The following is an 18,112-nucleotide window of genomic DNA, read 5'->3' on the forward strand; positions in this document are numbered from 1 at the left end:
TAAAAAAAATTCAAAGGATATTTCATAATAGACAACCTTAATGAAGCTCTTAAAATAATTATGTGGTCAAAGTTTGTACAGACAGTCAAAACTTGATTTTTTTTTTAATTTGGTGTTTACTGATTTTGTTAAATAAAGGAAAAACCATCCTGGTTTGGTGGAGAGCAGTTCAGTTGTGTCCCCCAGCCCTGTGCTGGATGTGACAGCCAGCCAGGATGGATGAGATTCACAGCTCCACAAAAGTGCCTGGCATCTCCTCTGGGAAGCCCACAGCAGGGAGCCTGGAGCACTGTGGTACAAAAAACACCCCAATTTCATCTCCAACCAAATTCATCTGTGAAGTTACCCAAGCCACCACAGGGTACAGATAAACACAGGCATAAAAAACTCATCTGAATTATCTCACAGCACAAGGAAAATGCAAAAGGAATTAGAGCACAGTTGGACTCTTGGTGTTATTTTTTTATATTTTACTCATCTCTGATCTAATCCTTTGTAATCTAAATTTAGCTTAGGCTTTCCTTGTATAGTTACCATCACTAAAAAAACTTAATCCCTATTTCCAAGAAGGTTTTGCTGGATATTACATAAATGCAGATGTAGCCAAATAATGAAGAGAACTTGGTTCTTGATCCAGTGAATGCAACCCCTATGTTCACATTTCTTTTTTTAACATGATTTGAAGGTATTTTTGTAAGGAGCTGAATGAAGTGTGTGTTTAAAACACTGGAAGAATGAGGATTTAAATAAAAAAGCTGTAAGCACTCTTATTTCTAGAAAGCCTTCCTGACACGAGTTAAGAGAACAGTTAAATAAAAGGAAAATTGACACCCAAAATGTTGGGAAATCTTGGGTTACCACACTTTATGAGCTGTGGCTAATCTGCATGTGGCACATCTGGCATGAGAGATGGGATACAGAATGGGCAGAGAGGTGAGGCAAGAAGTGTTTTAAAATAAACACCTCAGAGGGAAGGAAGGAGAGGAAGGAAGGGAAGGAAGGAAGGGAAGGAAGGGAGGAAGGAAGGGAGGAAGGAAGGGAGGAAGGAAGGGAGGAAGGAAGGGAGGAAGGAAGGGAAGAAGGGAGGGAGGGAGGGAGGGAGGGAGGGAGGAAGGGAAGGAAGGAAGGAAGGAAGGAAGGAAGGAAGGAAGGAAGGAAGGAAGGAAGGAAGGAAGGAAGGAAGGAATTCGGAAGGAAGGAATTCGGAAGGAAGGAATTCGGAAGGAAGGAATTCGGAATTCGGAATTCGGAAGGAAGGAAGGAAGGAAGGAAGGAAAAGGAAGGAAGGAAGGAAGGAAGGAAGGAAGGAAGGAAGGAAGGAAGGAAGGAAGGAAGGAAGGAAGGAAGGAAGGAAGGAAGGAAGGAAGGAAGGAAGGAAGGAAGGAAGGAAGGAAGGAAGGAAGGAAGGAAGGAAGGAAGGAAGGAAGGAAGGAAGGCATCTACACTCCAGCACTTAAGAATTCTCACTCCCTGGCTGGGATTTTGGGCTCCAAATCCCAAACATTCCATCTCACTTGGTTCATGCTCACAATATTTCACTGCTTACCTTGGCAAAGCATCAAAATAGATCATTTTCACCCTTCTTAACCTCTGCTTTGGCACACCAGTTTATTAAGCTCGGGCCTCACAGCAGATTACCATTTTCCCTCCAAACCAATATAATTCTGTTGTCATCAACACCCCTTGTTACAGCCCTGGCCAAGTGGAGAATATTCCCTTTTTCCTCACAGGGAAAGGGTTACAGTTTCTATCCAGCTGCTCCCCAGTTACTGGTGAAAAAGAATTCATCCATGAATAATTTTATCTGTTCTGATGACCACTGAGTGCTGAAACATCCACACTGCATTAGATAAATAACAGGATATTTGGTAGGGTCCTAATATTCTAATTATCTACACTCCCAAACAGACATCTACAACTCCTACCAGACATTCCCTGTCCATGCCATGCTGGAATAAAAACCAGAGGAGTGTGGAAGAGCCTCACACCTCCAGCAGTGATGGTGATGACCTGCAGACATCCTGAATGGAACAGGATCTGCTGAGTGACCAATCTGAACTCTGTAAAATAAGAAAATTCCCATTTTTTCTCCCATACAATTCCCCTTTCCTTCCATCCTCCTCCAAAAAATTGGACTAAAACTCTTCAGAGTGAATGGTTTCTCTGCTCCTTTCACTCTCTGGTTTCCACACAATTCTGGGTTGAATTTCTGGCGAGTCAATTAGCACTAAGTGTACAGTGTTTTACAGCTCTCCTTGCAGACACCCCAAAAAGGCATTTCTGTACCTCTTCTTGTCTACTCCTATTTCTGCATAAAACACATGGGGAAAAAAAACCACCCATAAATTGCTATTTCTGCAACCCACAGCTGAAAAAAAAGGTTTTTTTCTAGTATATACCAAGCCAAGATTTGAGTTTCTAACTGAAATAAGATCGATTTCTTCTGATTTATTGGTTTTCACCTATCAGGCAGCAACTATCAGAATTATTTTAAGAAGAAATTAAATTTTTTTAAAAGAAAGACTTAAGTTCTGCAATTTCTAGTTTTAATAATTGGCACTAATTAAGTAAACTGTAGCAACAGGAAGTTATACCTTATCCACCTCAAACATGAAATCAAACAACAAAAAACCCAAATAACTAAAACCAACCCAAAAAAAAAAAAAAAGGAAATAAAAATACTGATAGCAGCAAAACATTGGAAATGTGTGAGGAAAATACTGGGAATAGAAACAGAAATAAATATAATATAAGCAGAAATCTTCTTTTTTGTGGTCCCCAAAAGCTCAACATTAATTTGCAAACCTTGTCTTGAATAGAAATTAAGAACCAGAGTGAATTTGTGCCATCCCTGAAAGTGTCCAAGGCCAGATTGGATGGTGCTTGGAGCAGCCTGAGATAGGGGAAGGTGTCCCAGCCATGGCAGGGGTGGAACTGGATGGGCTTTAAGGTCTCTTCCATCCCAAACCATTCTATAATTTTGTAATTCTTTATGATTCTAAGTCTAAACTGAGTGGGAGCACAGTGCTGCTACTAAGATAGAAAGAAGACAGATTAAGATAAAAACAAGACAGGCAAACCAGCTGCAGTGACAGCACTGCCCTGAATTTCCAACAGCTTCACACTCAAAGCTCTTTGGTTCTTCCCTACCACAAGAAAAACCCAAATACCCACTCACAGCTGCTCTTCAAAACCTTGGCAAAAGGTGGCTGTTCTGTTTTTCAAACAGATGGATACGTCAGCATTCCTCAAGCATCACTCCTTGCTAACCTGCCATGGTCTGCTAACTTTAAATGACTGTCTATCACATGAATTCTTCATGACATCAACCACCACAGCAGAGCTGAAATGTGCAGTAAAGCAGGTGGCCACCAGCAGTTCCTTTTATCTCTCACATCTGGCACCACGCTCCATACAGAGTTTATATATTATCTGTTGCTAATAAATCATAAAATCATAGAATCATGGAATGGTTTGGGTTGGAAGGGGCCTTCAGGATCATCTGAACTCTGAAGCTTTTCTGTTGTCACATAACAGATGCAATTCGGTGAATATTTTTAATATTTTTTTATCCAAAAAGTATAATGTGGTATGTTGGAAATTGCATTTTTAAAAGCCTGAAATACAGCAATCTGTGGGATTCAGATTAGGTGTTTAAATATTGTTATGACTGTAGGAAAGACTAAAAGGATGATTAAAAATAAACCAGCAGAGCAGGACATCATCATTTGCAGATTCAAGGTTATGACCACAAGCAAAGTTATAATTTAGTGGCAACAAAACAAAGGTGCTCCCCTTTCCTCACATTCCCCAATTCCCAATTAAAACAAAACAATTAGGAATGGAGCCACCACGTGCTTAACTGGAATTCTTGCCAGTCTTTAACTTCAGAAAAATCCAACCTAAACACTGAGCAAAATTATATTTCAGTTGACAATCTGCCAATTGAACAGGGGAGTTTCAGGCTTTTGATCATTAACTGGTTTGATAAGAGCATTGATACCTATTTTCCCCCAATTAATACTGCAATCTCCCTACATCCCACTTATTTTACATCAAGCTTGGAGTATTTGCTTAAGAATAATCAGTAAAAATTTGTTTCCCTTGAATTTTTATTTCCTCCTTTCTGTGGTTCCAGCTCCATCTCCCTACTTTTCTTCCTCCTCCAGTTTTCTCTTCAGCATCCCTCTTCATCTTCCTCAGTGGATGGACAGCCTGGTGATGCATTTGAACATAAATCCAATTAAAAATATCCATGGCACACTTCATAGCTGCATCCCACAACTCCTTAATGCAACATGCCATGAAAGCTTTGTGTTTGCAAAGAATCCTGTAAAACACTTCTGGGTTTTGGGGTTTTTTTTGAGGTAAGATAATATCATCAGTAAAAGCAGTGTAAAAATAGTGTCAGTTCAAGTTTACAAAAAAACTTTGGACGTTCATCTACGTTTAACAGTTCAGCAACAAGAACAATGCCAGTAAATTTCTGGAGAGCAACATGAGGTACAGGATTTTATAGCGATCCTGGGGATCACAAAGCTGCAGTGGGGGAACCTCACTTTTTTTTACACACCATTCTCCAGGCCATGACATTTCAGGCTAAATGATATGAGGTGTGATAAATGCAAGCCCTCGTTTGAATACAAACAGATTCTTAAAATATTTTAACTAGGACTATAAGTGAAAATAAATTAGGCCAGTGGGATTTAGGGCAAGAATTCAGATTCTGTGGGATTTTCTAAGGTTAGTGCTTAAGTTAGAAATTACACAAGCTTTCAGAGTTTTTGGCTCTGGAAACAAGCAATTCAAATCAATTCTGAAATTAAATCACTCTCTTCTGAATGGCAGCATAAGAATAAACAAAAATCAGTGTCCTTATTCTTAACCACACCAGAACAGGTGCTGTGTGAACTTCCCCAGGCAGAGGTGCTTTAAGTTTCTCAGCTCCTACTTTGCTTCCATAGTAAACCCAACCTCTCTTTTTTCTTTTATTTTTGTATTTTAATCTAACAAGGCCAAAGAGATGGAGATGTGCAAAATGGAAACGGGAAGCTGTGATCTAACTTTGAGTTTCTAACAAATCTGATTCTCTTTTCCCGGTGTAGTCACAATGAGAGCCTGAAATCTCCAAGGAATCATTCGGACTTCGTGCAACTGCATTTGGTTGTAGTTCAGCCTTTGGATCTTTCATAGGAGCCCAGAATGGTTTGGGTTGGAAGAGACCTTAAAAATCATCCAGTACCACCCATGCCATGGGCAGGGACACCTCCCACTGTGCCAGGCTGCTCCAAGCCCCAATGTCCAGCCTGGCCTTGGGCACTGCCAGGGATCCAGGGGCAGCCCCAGCTGCTCTGGGCACCCTGTGCCAGGGCCTGCCCACCCTCCCAGGGAACAATTCCTGCCCAATCTCCCATCCAGCCCTGCCCTCTGGCAGTTTGAAGCCATTCCCCCTTGTCCTGTCACTCCATCCCTTGTGAAAAATCCCTCTCCAAAAGCCCCTGTCCATAATGAGGGCAGCAATCTGTTAATCAAACACATTATCAAATCACTTAGATGTCTAACTCCTATTGGGTTTTATCTGAATGCAACACTGTTGATATATTCATTTATGAGTCTGATGATTGTAACAAGTATAATGAAGACGTCTGGGGGAAAAACGCAAATCCAGGGTTTGTCCAAAGTGCAAGCTACTCTTTGAGGTTAATTAAGGAGTGGGGAAGTTGATCATATTATTAGTGGGGAGGCCCTGGCACAGGGTGCCCAGAGCAGCTGGGGCTGCCCCTGGATCCCTGGCAGTGCCCAAGGCCAGGCTGGACATTGGGGCTTGGAGCAGCCTGGCACAGTGGGAGGTGTCCCTGCCCATGGCACAGGTGGGATGGGCTGATCTTTAAGGTTCCTTCCAACCCAAACCATTCCATGTTTCTGTCATTAATAACATACCTAGTTTTTCTATGCCATGCCCTTCCCTTTTTAAGTCCATACACTGTACTACACTGATTTATGCCAGGTTTTGAGGTTTTAAAAGTATTTTTAGAAGCACATGACTTTATTTAAGACTATTTTCTGATCTGAGCTCATGCAAAAAGGCAGTAAGTTGGCTATTTGATGAAGACAAGGATATCTTTCTCAATGAAGTACAAATATTAATCCCTGAGTACTTCTGGGCAGTTTAAGCTTAGGCAACATTTCCTCTTCCTAAATAAAAGTTAGAATTCAAGAGCAAAACTGACAGCCATGGAATTAGCAAACCAATAGCAATAATATACACATAGTATGTTGCATTTAATATTATATATAACAAGATACCATATTTGTTATGGCATATTGTATTCTGTTATGTGTGTCGTGTGCTTCAAGTTAATCCTCCTCTTCAAAAAGCTGTGATGATTTGAAACTTCAGCGTTCAATTTTTTCACTTTACTACCAAATTCCTATTATTTAAAATGTGGGCATGAAAACAGCACCGTGTAAAACAAACCAGCAAAATGTGACTGAAACCCTGCCATGACCATTCCTTCACTCTTGTTTTAACTGTGCAGCCTTCCAGGGCTTCCCCTCAGATGTAAGGAATGATTCCTTCCCCTCAGATTGAGGGAATGATTCCACTCAGATTTAAGGAACAATTTCCCTCATATTTAAGGAATTGTTCCCATCAGATTTAAGGAACGACTCTTTCCCCTCAGATTTAAGGAATGATTCCCCTCAGATTTAAGGAACAATTCCCCTCAGATTTAAGGAATGAGTCCGTCCCCTCAGAGTTAAGGAATGATTCCCCTCATGTTTAAGGAATTGTTCCCATCAGATTTAAGGAACGACCCTTTCCCCTCAGATTTAAGGAACAATTCCCCTCAGATTTAAGGACACATTCCCCTCAGATTGAAGGAACCATTCCCCTCAGATTGAAGGAATGATTCCCCTCAGATTGAAGGAATGATTCCCCTCAGATTTAAGGAATTGTTCCCATCAGATTTAAGGAATGACTCTTTCCCCTCAGATTTAAGGAATGATTCCCCTCATATTTAAGGAATGGTTCCCCTCAGATTTAAGGAACAATTCCCCTCAGATTTAAGGAAGGGTTCCCCACAGATTTAAGGAACAATTCCCCTCAGATTTAAGGACCCATTCCCCTCAGATTTAAGGAACCATTCCCCTCAGATTGAAGGAATGATTCCCCTCAGATTGAAGGGCGCTCCGAGGCTGTGTTTGTGTCCCTGTGATAATGGGGATTGTTCAGGAACTTCCAGCAGCAGGGAAATCCAATCTCCTATCAGAGTTCAACACGGGTTAATTGCTCTGCAAAAAGGGTATCTTTTTTTTATGATTCAATTCCCATTGGGAATGCCAAACCTCCCTCTGCACTGCAAGCGGGGGGCCCAGTCCGTTAACAGGAAGAAAATCCACTAATTTTACACAATAAAAAAAGAAAGAAGGGCACATTTTGCCTTCAATTCCATGGAAAATCAGGCACACAAGGTGCGTGACAGGGAAATAGGGACCTGATTGTTCGGTGCCCTCAGGAATGGTGCACAACAGGTGGAAAGAAAATCAGGGAAAATCGACGCAAAGGAGACGACAAATCCCAATAGAGAAATCTTTCAGCAAGTGTGTCATGGAAAATGGTATGGGAAGAGTCTGGGAATGGCACAGGACCAAATCAGTGCCAAAAACTTCCGAATTCCTCCCTTTTTACAGGCGAGGGAGGGAACAGACTCTTGGCTGTGTCACAAGAATTCCTGCACGATCTTTTGTTATCAGGCTGAGCTTTCTCCAGCACTGGCTGGTGCAAATCGCTACCCATAAATGAATGGCAGAATAAAGTATGAAATATTATACATATAAAACTAAATTAGCAAAAAAACCCGACTGTTGAACTTAATTTGATTTGATTTAAGGGAAACAAACCTTACTGTGTTATTTGAGCTGATCTTCAGCACCAAAGGAAGGCATAAAATACTGAATATAAAAAACACCCTTAAGGAAGAAAAGCGCAGAAGCACCTATTTAATGCACCAATTTTTGTTTTGAGGATAAAAAGTCCTTCAACCATATAAATAAATTAAGAAATGGAAGTTTAAAAGTTAGTAATAGAAGTGATGTAAGTAATGAAGGAATACGATATACATACATACATATATATATATATATATATATATATTCCTATATCTAAAGAGCAGGTCTATTGCTCTTAGTATCTAACTTTGGATTTTAAGTAAGACATTAGCCAAGCAAAGCATTCCTATCCCATCCTACACTTTAACAAAATCAAGGGATCTGAGCTTTTAAAGGCAGTCTGAACTATTGTGACCTTGATATCCAAACTGACAAAATATTTTTGGGTTATGTAGCTGCAGAAAAGATTGAGTATAGAATATGTACAGTGTTTAAATGCATGGAACCTCTTGAACAGCACAGGGGTTTAAAATTTCCTATTTAAATTTCCTATTTCCTGAGAGAAAGGCACCTTTCCTGCAAGGAAGAATCCTTCCTGCATGCCAGGGTATTCCCCAGTTCCCCAGCCAAAATTCTTGAGGGAGGAGGGTGTAGGGGGTTAATTTATACAAACTGGTGGTATGGGTGATAAAATACTCATTTTTAGCAGACTGAAAATGCACAGGACAGTCTCACCATGCTAAAATACAAACATTATCATGGAATCATGGAATGGTTTTGGTGGGAAGGGATCTTAAAGTTCATCCAGTTCCACCCCCTGCCATGGCAGGGACACCTTCCACTGTGCCAGGCTGCTCCCAGCCCCAATGTCCAGCCTGGCCTTGGGCACTGCCAGGGATCCAGGGGCAGCCCCAGCTGCTCTGGGCACCCTGTGCCAGGGCCTGCCCACCCTCCCAGGGAAGAATGGTGGATCCAGCTGCTGATGAAATGAGAAGCAGCACGGAGACTTTGTGACATATTTTGCAAAGCCTACACTAACTGCCAAGTTTCTACCTTTAAGTGTCATTTCAACCCATTCCCCACAATCTCCCTGATTTTAATTCAGTTTTGTAAAAATACAGTTTTAGTGGAGAATAAGGGGGATCACCAAGGTGCAAGGAATAACCAAACCCAGAGTAAAACATCACAAGGACTTGAAAACCAAATTAAAACTCCCCCAGTCCATAACACAGTTTGTCAGTCTCAGCTTGTTTGCCCCTGAAGTGCCATTCCCATCTCCTTCAATTACACACTGTTTTTCCTTAACTCAGACCTGCATCAGCACCATCCATATTTCAAATCAAGTAAACTAAGAGTTTTCAAATAAAATGAGTCTTCATGCCCACTTGCCAAAATTAGAACTGTAGTTCAATTTTTCAACATTCAACAATATGAATCTAGGAAAGTAAAAGGGCACCAACAAAGGAAAATATTTTCTTCTGCAAAGCTTTTAGCTGTTTGGAAATTGTTTATTCTCAACTGACATTTTATTTAAATATCCTATGCAGCAGTTATGAAAGGAACCCCAGCCCACATTTCACTTCCACTAAAATTCACCACTTTTGTGTCAAACTTTCCCTAACAATGGCACTTTGTGCTTCTTAAATATTGGGGAAAAGGGATCCACAATGGCATTTCATACAGAATATATCCCATGCTGGCTTAGTCATGTGTAAATCAACTTTTCTGCCAACTAAAATATTGAAACAGGATCTAAGATAAAGCATAAAACTGAAATTTATATCTAATTAATTTAATTTTAATGAAATGCTCGTGTAACCAAGCCAATTAGGGTATGCAGAAATATTAGAAATAGAAATATTTCTTTGTTAATCTCAAGTCTTATGAGTGTAGTAAGTGTGTCTCTATAATGTAACACTTGTATCCCTACACCAGACACAGCCTCAAAAACAATGGCTTCATTTTAAAACCTGCCCTCCCAGGGATGCTCTGAGGAGACACAGAAAGTGGAACTGCTTCTGGCAGGGTTAACCTGGTCAGGTGGCATTAGGATAAACATCCGTGAAGGAGAGGTTTCTGAAACTCACAGAAAGCATTTCCTTCTAGAGAAAAAAACCCCAAGTTTCTAATGTTTGGGGAGAATTTGAAACTTCAGTTTGAGAAGTAAAAATGGCAATGCTTTAAAAAACAGACTGAAAGTACTTTTACCACGAAATCACAGAAGGAATATTGATTGTTTGAAACAACATATGACATTTGAAGGAATTTTTATTTCACAATTAGGCCAGTGCCATTTAATTTTGGGCACCTACAGGTGAATTCCCACTTTGCTGTGACCTCAGGACACACAAATTCAGGCCAGGGACAGTACAGTGAGCACCAAATGCCTCAACCACCAGGCCCTGCCATCTGGAGAGCTAATGAACAATCAAGGGATCCCAAATTAAACGACACAACTTTCCCTTAGAATCTTTAGGACAACACTGTCAAGTCCAATCTATTCCCTCAGCCTCCAGAATCAATTTTTCAAACTTTATGACAGGTCTAATAGTTCCCACCTGTTCCTCCTGCCTGACTTTTGACTGGCACGTTCCCAGCCAGGGTGGAAATGCAGACAAAGGCCCCTATTAGGCTCCGGCTGTTTCTCTACTGTGAGGTTGCTCAGCCATTAAATTAATTCCAGCCCCCTTTTCCCCCTTCCATCTCTTCATTTTTGGGGGGTATGGAGGTTTGGGGAAGTGGACAAGGGAGACACAAGTTTGGCATCCAGCTGGTGGCAGAGGTAGGAGAAAATGTGAAGTCACAAAAGTTAAATGCTGAATTTTTTTGATAATCCATTAATTAAACAATTTACTTTACGACAAATCCCAGTCATTAAGTTCTTGAGGTGTCTGCATCATATTTTTAACCATCAAAACTTGGTAAAATTTGAGAGAGTCAAATCTGGGAGTCCCTAACAGAGTCCCTCATGCAATGCCTGATTACATAAGCCAAGTGTTGCAATGTTTTTCTGGGAATCCTGAAGGATCAATAAGTAACTATTTTTTCTTCAAGCAAAGGAAATTATTTTCCCTGAGATGTGTTTTCCTTTCATTCAGAGCTGGCAATTAGACCAAGCACCACACACATATCCTAACAAATTTATATTGGTTCCTTTGGAAGCAGCTTCAAGACCGGACAACTTTGTCCCTCAATAAAAATTACCTAACTTTTGCATCAATTTCTAGAGATTTATGAAATGTTATCATTTAAATCTCAAGGTTCTTTACTGGACTGCAAGTCACAAGGATTACATTATTCTATTACCCATGACAACCAAGTACTTACAGCATCACCCATAATACTTAAGAAAAATATTTTAACTTCATAAAACAAAGGTCTTTTTGTACGATTAATTTAATCTCAGATAGATTATTTAAAAATTAGTAATTCAAATTATGATCTGCCTAGGACCATCTTCCTACCAGAAGACACATGGAGCTAGGAGATGTAGCTTACAATTTACCTGAAAATTAACTATTTAAGCTTCATCATGATGGGGGAAATCCTGAAGACTGACAACATCTGTAAGCACTTCATTGTATTTGGATTACTTAAAATAAAAAAGCAACCTTTAAACACATCGGAAAAACCAAGACCACTTCTCTTATCTCCCTTGCCTTGACAATTAATCACTCATAAATTGGTCAGATTCTATTTAGCTTGATCCAAATCAAATCACAAAACTCTGAATTAAACACTTCATCTTATTGAGATGTAGGAATAATGTTACTGAGAACCAAAACCAACTGGGAGGGAAGAAACCTCTTGATCTATTGAATTATCCCCAGTTTCTTACAGTCCTTTCAACCCTGTGGGCTGAACATGCTGTGAGTATGAAAAATGAAGAAGCAAATGCTACAAATAACTGTATTTCTATAAAATAACTCTTTGTGGCCTCTTACCAAACTAGCAAGTCTCTATCTCTCCAAAAGCCACTGCAAAATCAGCTGCAGGATGGAAATCCAGGGGGAGAGGATTAGCAAAATTAGACAGCAACAATTTTAATGTGTGGATGTTTGCACACACTGGGAATAGTCTGGAATTGAAATTTGTGTTTGTCCCTAATTTGGAATATTCTATCAAAATCTACCATTTGTAATTCTGTCACTGTGTCACTGCAAGACTACAAAGTGATTTAATTAAACACTGTTACAATGCACCCATGTGCACAGACTTTGTGTGCACATATTCTAAACAAATCACCTTTATTACCTGCAAGAAAAAATATTCTGTAACTTTTATCAGTCTCCCAGTTTAGGCTCCCAGGCTGAGAACTGCAGCCATTATTGTTGGTTAAACTCATCAGTGGCAACAACACTCCAGACATTTAATCTCGATTGAAGAAAAAAATCCCAAACTGAATCCCTGAGGTTATTTTTCACCTGTAAAATTCATCTGCGGTTTCTGCAGATAAATTAACCCTGATATTCAAAAGTAGCTGCCACAAGAATTTACAGCTGCAGGTAGAAACAGGCTTAGAGTTTCTGTCCTGAAGAGCAACAACTTCCTAAATACAGTTTTTTCCATCAGACTTCCACTAAACACAACAGTACAGCCTCTGTACACAGACTCCAAGCTGAGATTTAGTAACTGTGATTTTCCTATCACTTAATCCCATTTAAACTCTCATGAACAACCTTCTCTAAGGTATCCTGCAGCTCATTCACAAGGGTCATCTGTGTGATGAGGAAAGTACCTCTACCAGAACCCTAATCCATGTTTTAAAAACCCAAACCAAGCACTAAAGAGCATTTTAGTGAAATATTCAGCAAAAGAAATGAGAGAAAATAGGAATGTTAAAATTAGGGGTACAATCTGCTTGGTATCACTCTTCTCAAGTAACAGGCTTAGAAAATAACTTGCACTAGAGAATGTATTTCATCTCCTAAATATGAATATTTATTAAATTAAATTTCCTTATGGTGATGTTCAGAGGAATAAAGATTAAACTCCACTACCAAGAAAAAGTTATCCCACTCAGCTCTTCCCACCCTTTATGGCTCAGTATTTTATATATTATCAGTTAACATCCTGTGAACACAAAGTTCTCTGGTTTGTGTCCAGTTTCTTTCAGAACGTTGTGTGTTACCATAATTATGAATTCCCAATCAGAAAGTTAATTTGGGATGGCCTGGATCCCCATCTTACCCATCCAGAAGATCCATGGTTGTTGTGGTCACCTCAGTGAAAAGAAGGATCTTTCCCAACTTCTTGGTTTGGAGATGCTCCTGATAGGTCTTGAGGCTGAAATGTTCTGAGGAGAAACTTCCCATCTCCGTGACCACTGGCATCAGGGAAGGAGTCACTTCCACTTTGGACTCACAGGACGAAACAAATTTCAGAGACACCTTGCTGGATGCCCTTAATCCCTCAGCATCCACGTTTCCCTCCAGCCATTTCAGGAAAGCAAGATGGATTTCCTGCGGGCAAGGGCAATAAAATAAGAAATACAGATCACCCCATGTGAAAACACACAAACCTTCTTCCAAAACCATTTTTATTCAAGCAATCATCTACTTCAGAACAGGAAAATTAACTCCATTTCTCTTCAAAAAGTAAGCTCTGCTGCTTGTCCTGGTCCAGCCTGGCCTGGCTACTTGACACTGTCCTGGAGTTGAGACCACGCTCCTTTGCAGATGAATTAAACTTCACTTGTTTCTGTAGCAGGGTTTGCAGTGGTCTTCCTCCAACCTGAAGCATGAAGTGCACACACTCATCTGCATCATGCAGGATTCTCAACGTGCTCAGATCCTCAGCTGGGAGAAGCCCTTTAGTCCCTCACTAAGACTCGATTTAAAGGCTAAACCAGCAGCTAAGAAAAACACTTACTGACTTCTCAGTGGAATTTCTGCTAAAATGGCTCATGCCTTCAGCTAAGGGATGATTTACTACTCTTAGTATCCATGTAGTGACACTCTGAATGTTACACATCACTCTTTCTGGAGATAACTAATTCTACTTTGAGAGGTTTGATATGAAATGTTTGCCATGTCTTTAGGAACAGCCACAAACAGAGATTCTGGGACTTTTTGCTCAGTGTGCAGCTTAAATTTTGGGGAGTTGAAGCTGTCTTTCAGGTGATAAATGAAACCACAAAAAATTGTGGTTTCAATTCGACTGGAAATAAGGCACTCATGATTCTTGCCCCCAAATTTCCAGGAGGAAGAGATGTGATTTTTAAATAAAAAGGTTCTAACCAAGCACATGCCCCTCATTCCCATCACTGCTGTATCTGGGAACTGGAATACATTTCCTACGTGAGTGCTGAAGGCAGGGCTAAGCTCTCCTGCCCTTGAACAAGACATCTTTGAGCTCCAACCCAACTCTTCAAAACCCACAAACCACAAAAGAAGAGCAAACTTCCCATAAACAGTTATCTACCCAAGGAATGACTCCTCTTTTCCACATCTCACTGTTCTACCTGAAGAAGGAATAAGAGAAGTGCTCCTTTTCCAACACCTTCCTCTGGATTTTCCACCCCCAGAAATGGCATTTTCTCAAATTTCATCGACTTTGCTGCCTGTGCTGAGTGCCAGCAGGCCCTGCACCACCAGTGGCAGAGCAGGACACAAAGAAAGGAGTAACTTTTCCTAAATTCCATCAGACACTTGCTTCTAAGCCCCAGAACAACCTAAGAGAGACTCAGCAGCTACATTTTAGTTATGGAGAAATTACTTCTCATTTCTTGCTTTTCTAAAGCTGCCTCTGAATATTTTCTGTCAAATTCTTGGATAAAATATGCTTTAAATATTTCCTTTCCCCTCTTTTTTTATCTTTTGCTATGCATCATAAATGATGATGTGATGATGATTAAAGGTTTTGTGAGCATTTCTTTGACTTGCACCTTCACTCAGTGTAACACCAGAGCTCTGACAGACTAAATAAATTCCTTGAACATTATCCTACTTGTTTTACATACCCACAGTAACTGATTGGCTGTAACTGATATTTAGAAAAATTACAGCTTTCATTTCTGTCAGGGAGAACATGGAAAAACTCTGCTTAATCAGAGAGTGTTTTCCTATTGCTTTCCAAACCCAGAAATTCACTCAGCAGCACTGGGTGTGAGAGTCCTATGCTCAGAAACATAATTTTAACTCACCTAAGGATGGCTTTACAGTCTTACAGAAATTAAGTTACAAAATAAAGGAGATTAAAGTGTGATGACATTGTAAACAAATAATGAAAGTGCTTGAGGCTGTGTCAGAAGTTCTGGTGTACTTTTGTTCAGAATATTTTCTGAAAAGAACAAAGTAACACCTATTTCTGTGTGATGCTCCGTTATTCTAAATATGCCACACAATTCCAACCTTTTACCCTCCTGAGTGTATTATTTCAAGTGATTTTTCCCCATAGATTTTAGGCAAACTTCTTGATTTCATTGCTTCTAACACACACTGAACCATTTAAGAATTGTTATATGTGTGTAATTCTCAAGCTCATTTCCCCCCATAACGTCCAAGGGTTTATTGAGCTGATGAAAAATATAAACACAAGGAATACATAATCAAGGATGGGGATTTTTACAAATTCCTAAGAAAACATGGCTTACACGTTTAACAAAGTTTCAAGGGCTGGTCACAGTGGAAAAATTATTTTTTACTGTAAGAACTTCCTTCACACGAAGTTCCAGGGACAGGGATGCCGAACCGGTGCCTTGTGGTCCCCACAATTATATTGGCACAGCAAAAACAACATTATTGTATAATGGAATTAACATATATATGTTAAGTCAGCGTTAATCTCTGCTTCAAGTCCATTGAAAAGGAATATAATCGTGTCAGAACTGTGTGGTTTAAGCCGAGGATCCGGCCGGAATTCCCAACCTCTCCTATTCCAGCAGCATCCGCCGTTCTGCAGCAGCCTCTGGTGGCCACTGACACGAGAAGTGCTGGCTCAGGAACCTCCTGGACACTTCTGGGAGCAGCCCAGGCATCCAACACGAGGGCAGGGAACACCCAAACTGCTGGACACGCCTTTCCCTGGCCTTTTTGGAAATCCTGGAAGATGCTGCTCCAAGCTTTAATGGATTGTGGAATCCCAGAAGCTGCAGCTGTTCCGTGTTCAGGCTCTGACAGGATCTGCAGCTACTCACACACACAGTCATGGAAAATCTGGATTTCCCAACCTCCCAGCGACATACTTTGTGCATTTAATAACTGAACTTGTTGTAGGGTGGCACAAATCAATTCTGAAACTGATATTCATCAGGCTTGGGCAGGAGAACTGAAGTCAAGCCAAATTTAATTTTGTAAATTGCAGAATCACAGAAGGGTTTGGGTTGGAAGGGATTTTAAGGATCATCCAGTGCCACCCCTGCCATGGGCAGGGACACCTCCCACTGTGCCAGGCTGCTCCAAGCCCCAATGTCCAGCCTGGCCTTGGGCACTGCCAGGGATCCAGGGGCAGCCCCAGCTGCTCTGGGCACCCTGTGCCAGGGCCTGCCCACCCTACAAGGGAACAATTCCTGCCCAATTCCTAATTTAATGCTGTCCTTTTTCATCTTAAGGCCATTATTTCCTATAAAACTGCAGGGTTTTTCTTCCAATCACACTTTTCACGTGTACATTCCCAAAGGCAAAGATATTCCCTTCTTTCTCAAAGTAAGAATTAAATTTGACATCCCAACCAAACAACTCGGTGACAAAAAACCTACTCAGCTTTTCAGAGTTAAAATATTCATCTACAAGTTTAATATTTATAAGGAGAAAATGTTTCTACCCATATCTTAAATGGTAAAAAATGTAACTTTAAATGGTAAAAAATGTAATTTCTATGCATTATAAAAAAAGCACTTACCAGAAGCAGAAAAGAACTGCACCAACAAAACTACCCAAAATCTCTCACTAATAAATTCTCCACACTCCAAAGGTCAATTCAAATCCTTTAAAGAGAAGCAAGGAGAGACTGGGAATTTCCAAGCACTGATCTGATACCCAGGGACACACCAGGAGAATTCTGATTGTCAGACTGAGAGTGGCACTGAATGAAAAGTTCCGAGCAAGAAGGGAGATGTAGAGGACATTAATTCCCAAAATTCCCAGAAATCCAAAGTTAAGCTACTGCACACTGCAGACCCTCAGCTCCTCCACTCACCAGCACAAATTGCTCGTTGTGGTAATCTCAACACAAAGAAGGAGGAGCAAAAGCTGTATTTTATTTCTCATTTCACATCTGCTTTCTATGATTTTAAGAGTTTGGTCAGGTGTGGGCAGAAACTGCTCCGTAACAGAAGTTTGCTTTTGCTGTTCAAAATTCTTTTTAATTTCATAACCATTAAGTTTCACTTTTCCCTAACGCTCACTTAGAGGTTGAGATTGAACAAGGAGGAAAGAGGGAGACAAAAACCAGCTGCATATGGACCCTTCTCTGTTGTAGTATAAAATAACACAAAATTACAGCTCCTGATGGAGATTTTATTTGCACCTGGGCTCTGTCAAACAATGAAAGTTCTGCACCGAGCACATAAACTCCCAGTTATAATGGTTGAAAATAAACCCAAATCCAAGACTTTATTCTTACAATCTGTTTATATAGATAGGATTTGGATGTAGTTTTTTATCTCTGTGTTCATGCACACACACAGATAAATTCAAGTATCTCTCACTGGGCAGATTTGGGAGCTGCTCTTTCCTCCCAAACTCCAATGATGGGCCTGAAACTCTCTATCAATGGAATTCTTTGTTAAGACAAAATTCACTCACAGCTTAAATTCATTTGGTTCCTATTAAAAACATGGAGGCGAAACGAAAGGAAAGCTACAACCACAATGCCACGAACCAAACATTTCCCATCAGCTCCCTCCTCTCATGTGAGGGAAAGGAGATGATTTTAACCACTGATGCTCTACCTGAACACTCAATAATGGGATTAAAATACTGCACTTTAGCTGTGCTTGTGAAGTGAGGCCAAATATTCACCTTCTGGAGACACAGAACGTGATTTAGAAACTTTTTTCCTTCCTTTGCATAAAATCTAATGATTTCCAGTGAACTACCTCTATTTTTGAGGAGTTTGCAGTTGGTGCACTGATTCATGGGATTATCAGCTGATAGAGTGATTAAATCTCTTATTTATTTATTTATTTATTTATTTATTTATTTATATACATGTTCATGTTTGTAAACTGCAAGCAAACCAAGATTACATAGGAATCAAGCACCAAACTTTTAGAGGAGCC

The 18,112-nt window shown here is 40.2% G+C and overlaps 1 protein-coding gene across 2 annotated transcripts in view; it reads right to left on the reverse strand.

Annotated features, from left to right (window-relative positions):
- HLCS (holocarboxylase synthetase) overlaps positions 1-18,112 on the reverse strand; it is a 108,493-nt gene that overhangs the window by 60,018 nt on the left and 30,363 nt on the right. For both annotated transcript variants that reach the window (XM_069010189.1, XM_069010269.1), the window contains one exon: positions 13,081-13,352. In XM_069010189.1, the coding sequence (XP_068866290.1) occupies positions 13,081-13,352 (272 nt within the window). The remainder of the gene's footprint in view (positions 1-13,080; positions 13,353-18,112) is intronic.

The sequence above is a fragment of the Aphelocoma coerulescens genome, chromosome 1 (assembly GCF_041296385.1).
Source record: "Aphelocoma coerulescens isolate FSJ_1873_10779 chromosome 1, UR_Acoe_1.0, whole genome shotgun sequence".
In the NCBI taxonomy this organism is placed as follows: Eukaryota; Metazoa; Chordata; class Aves; order Passeriformes; family Corvidae; genus Aphelocoma; species Aphelocoma coerulescens.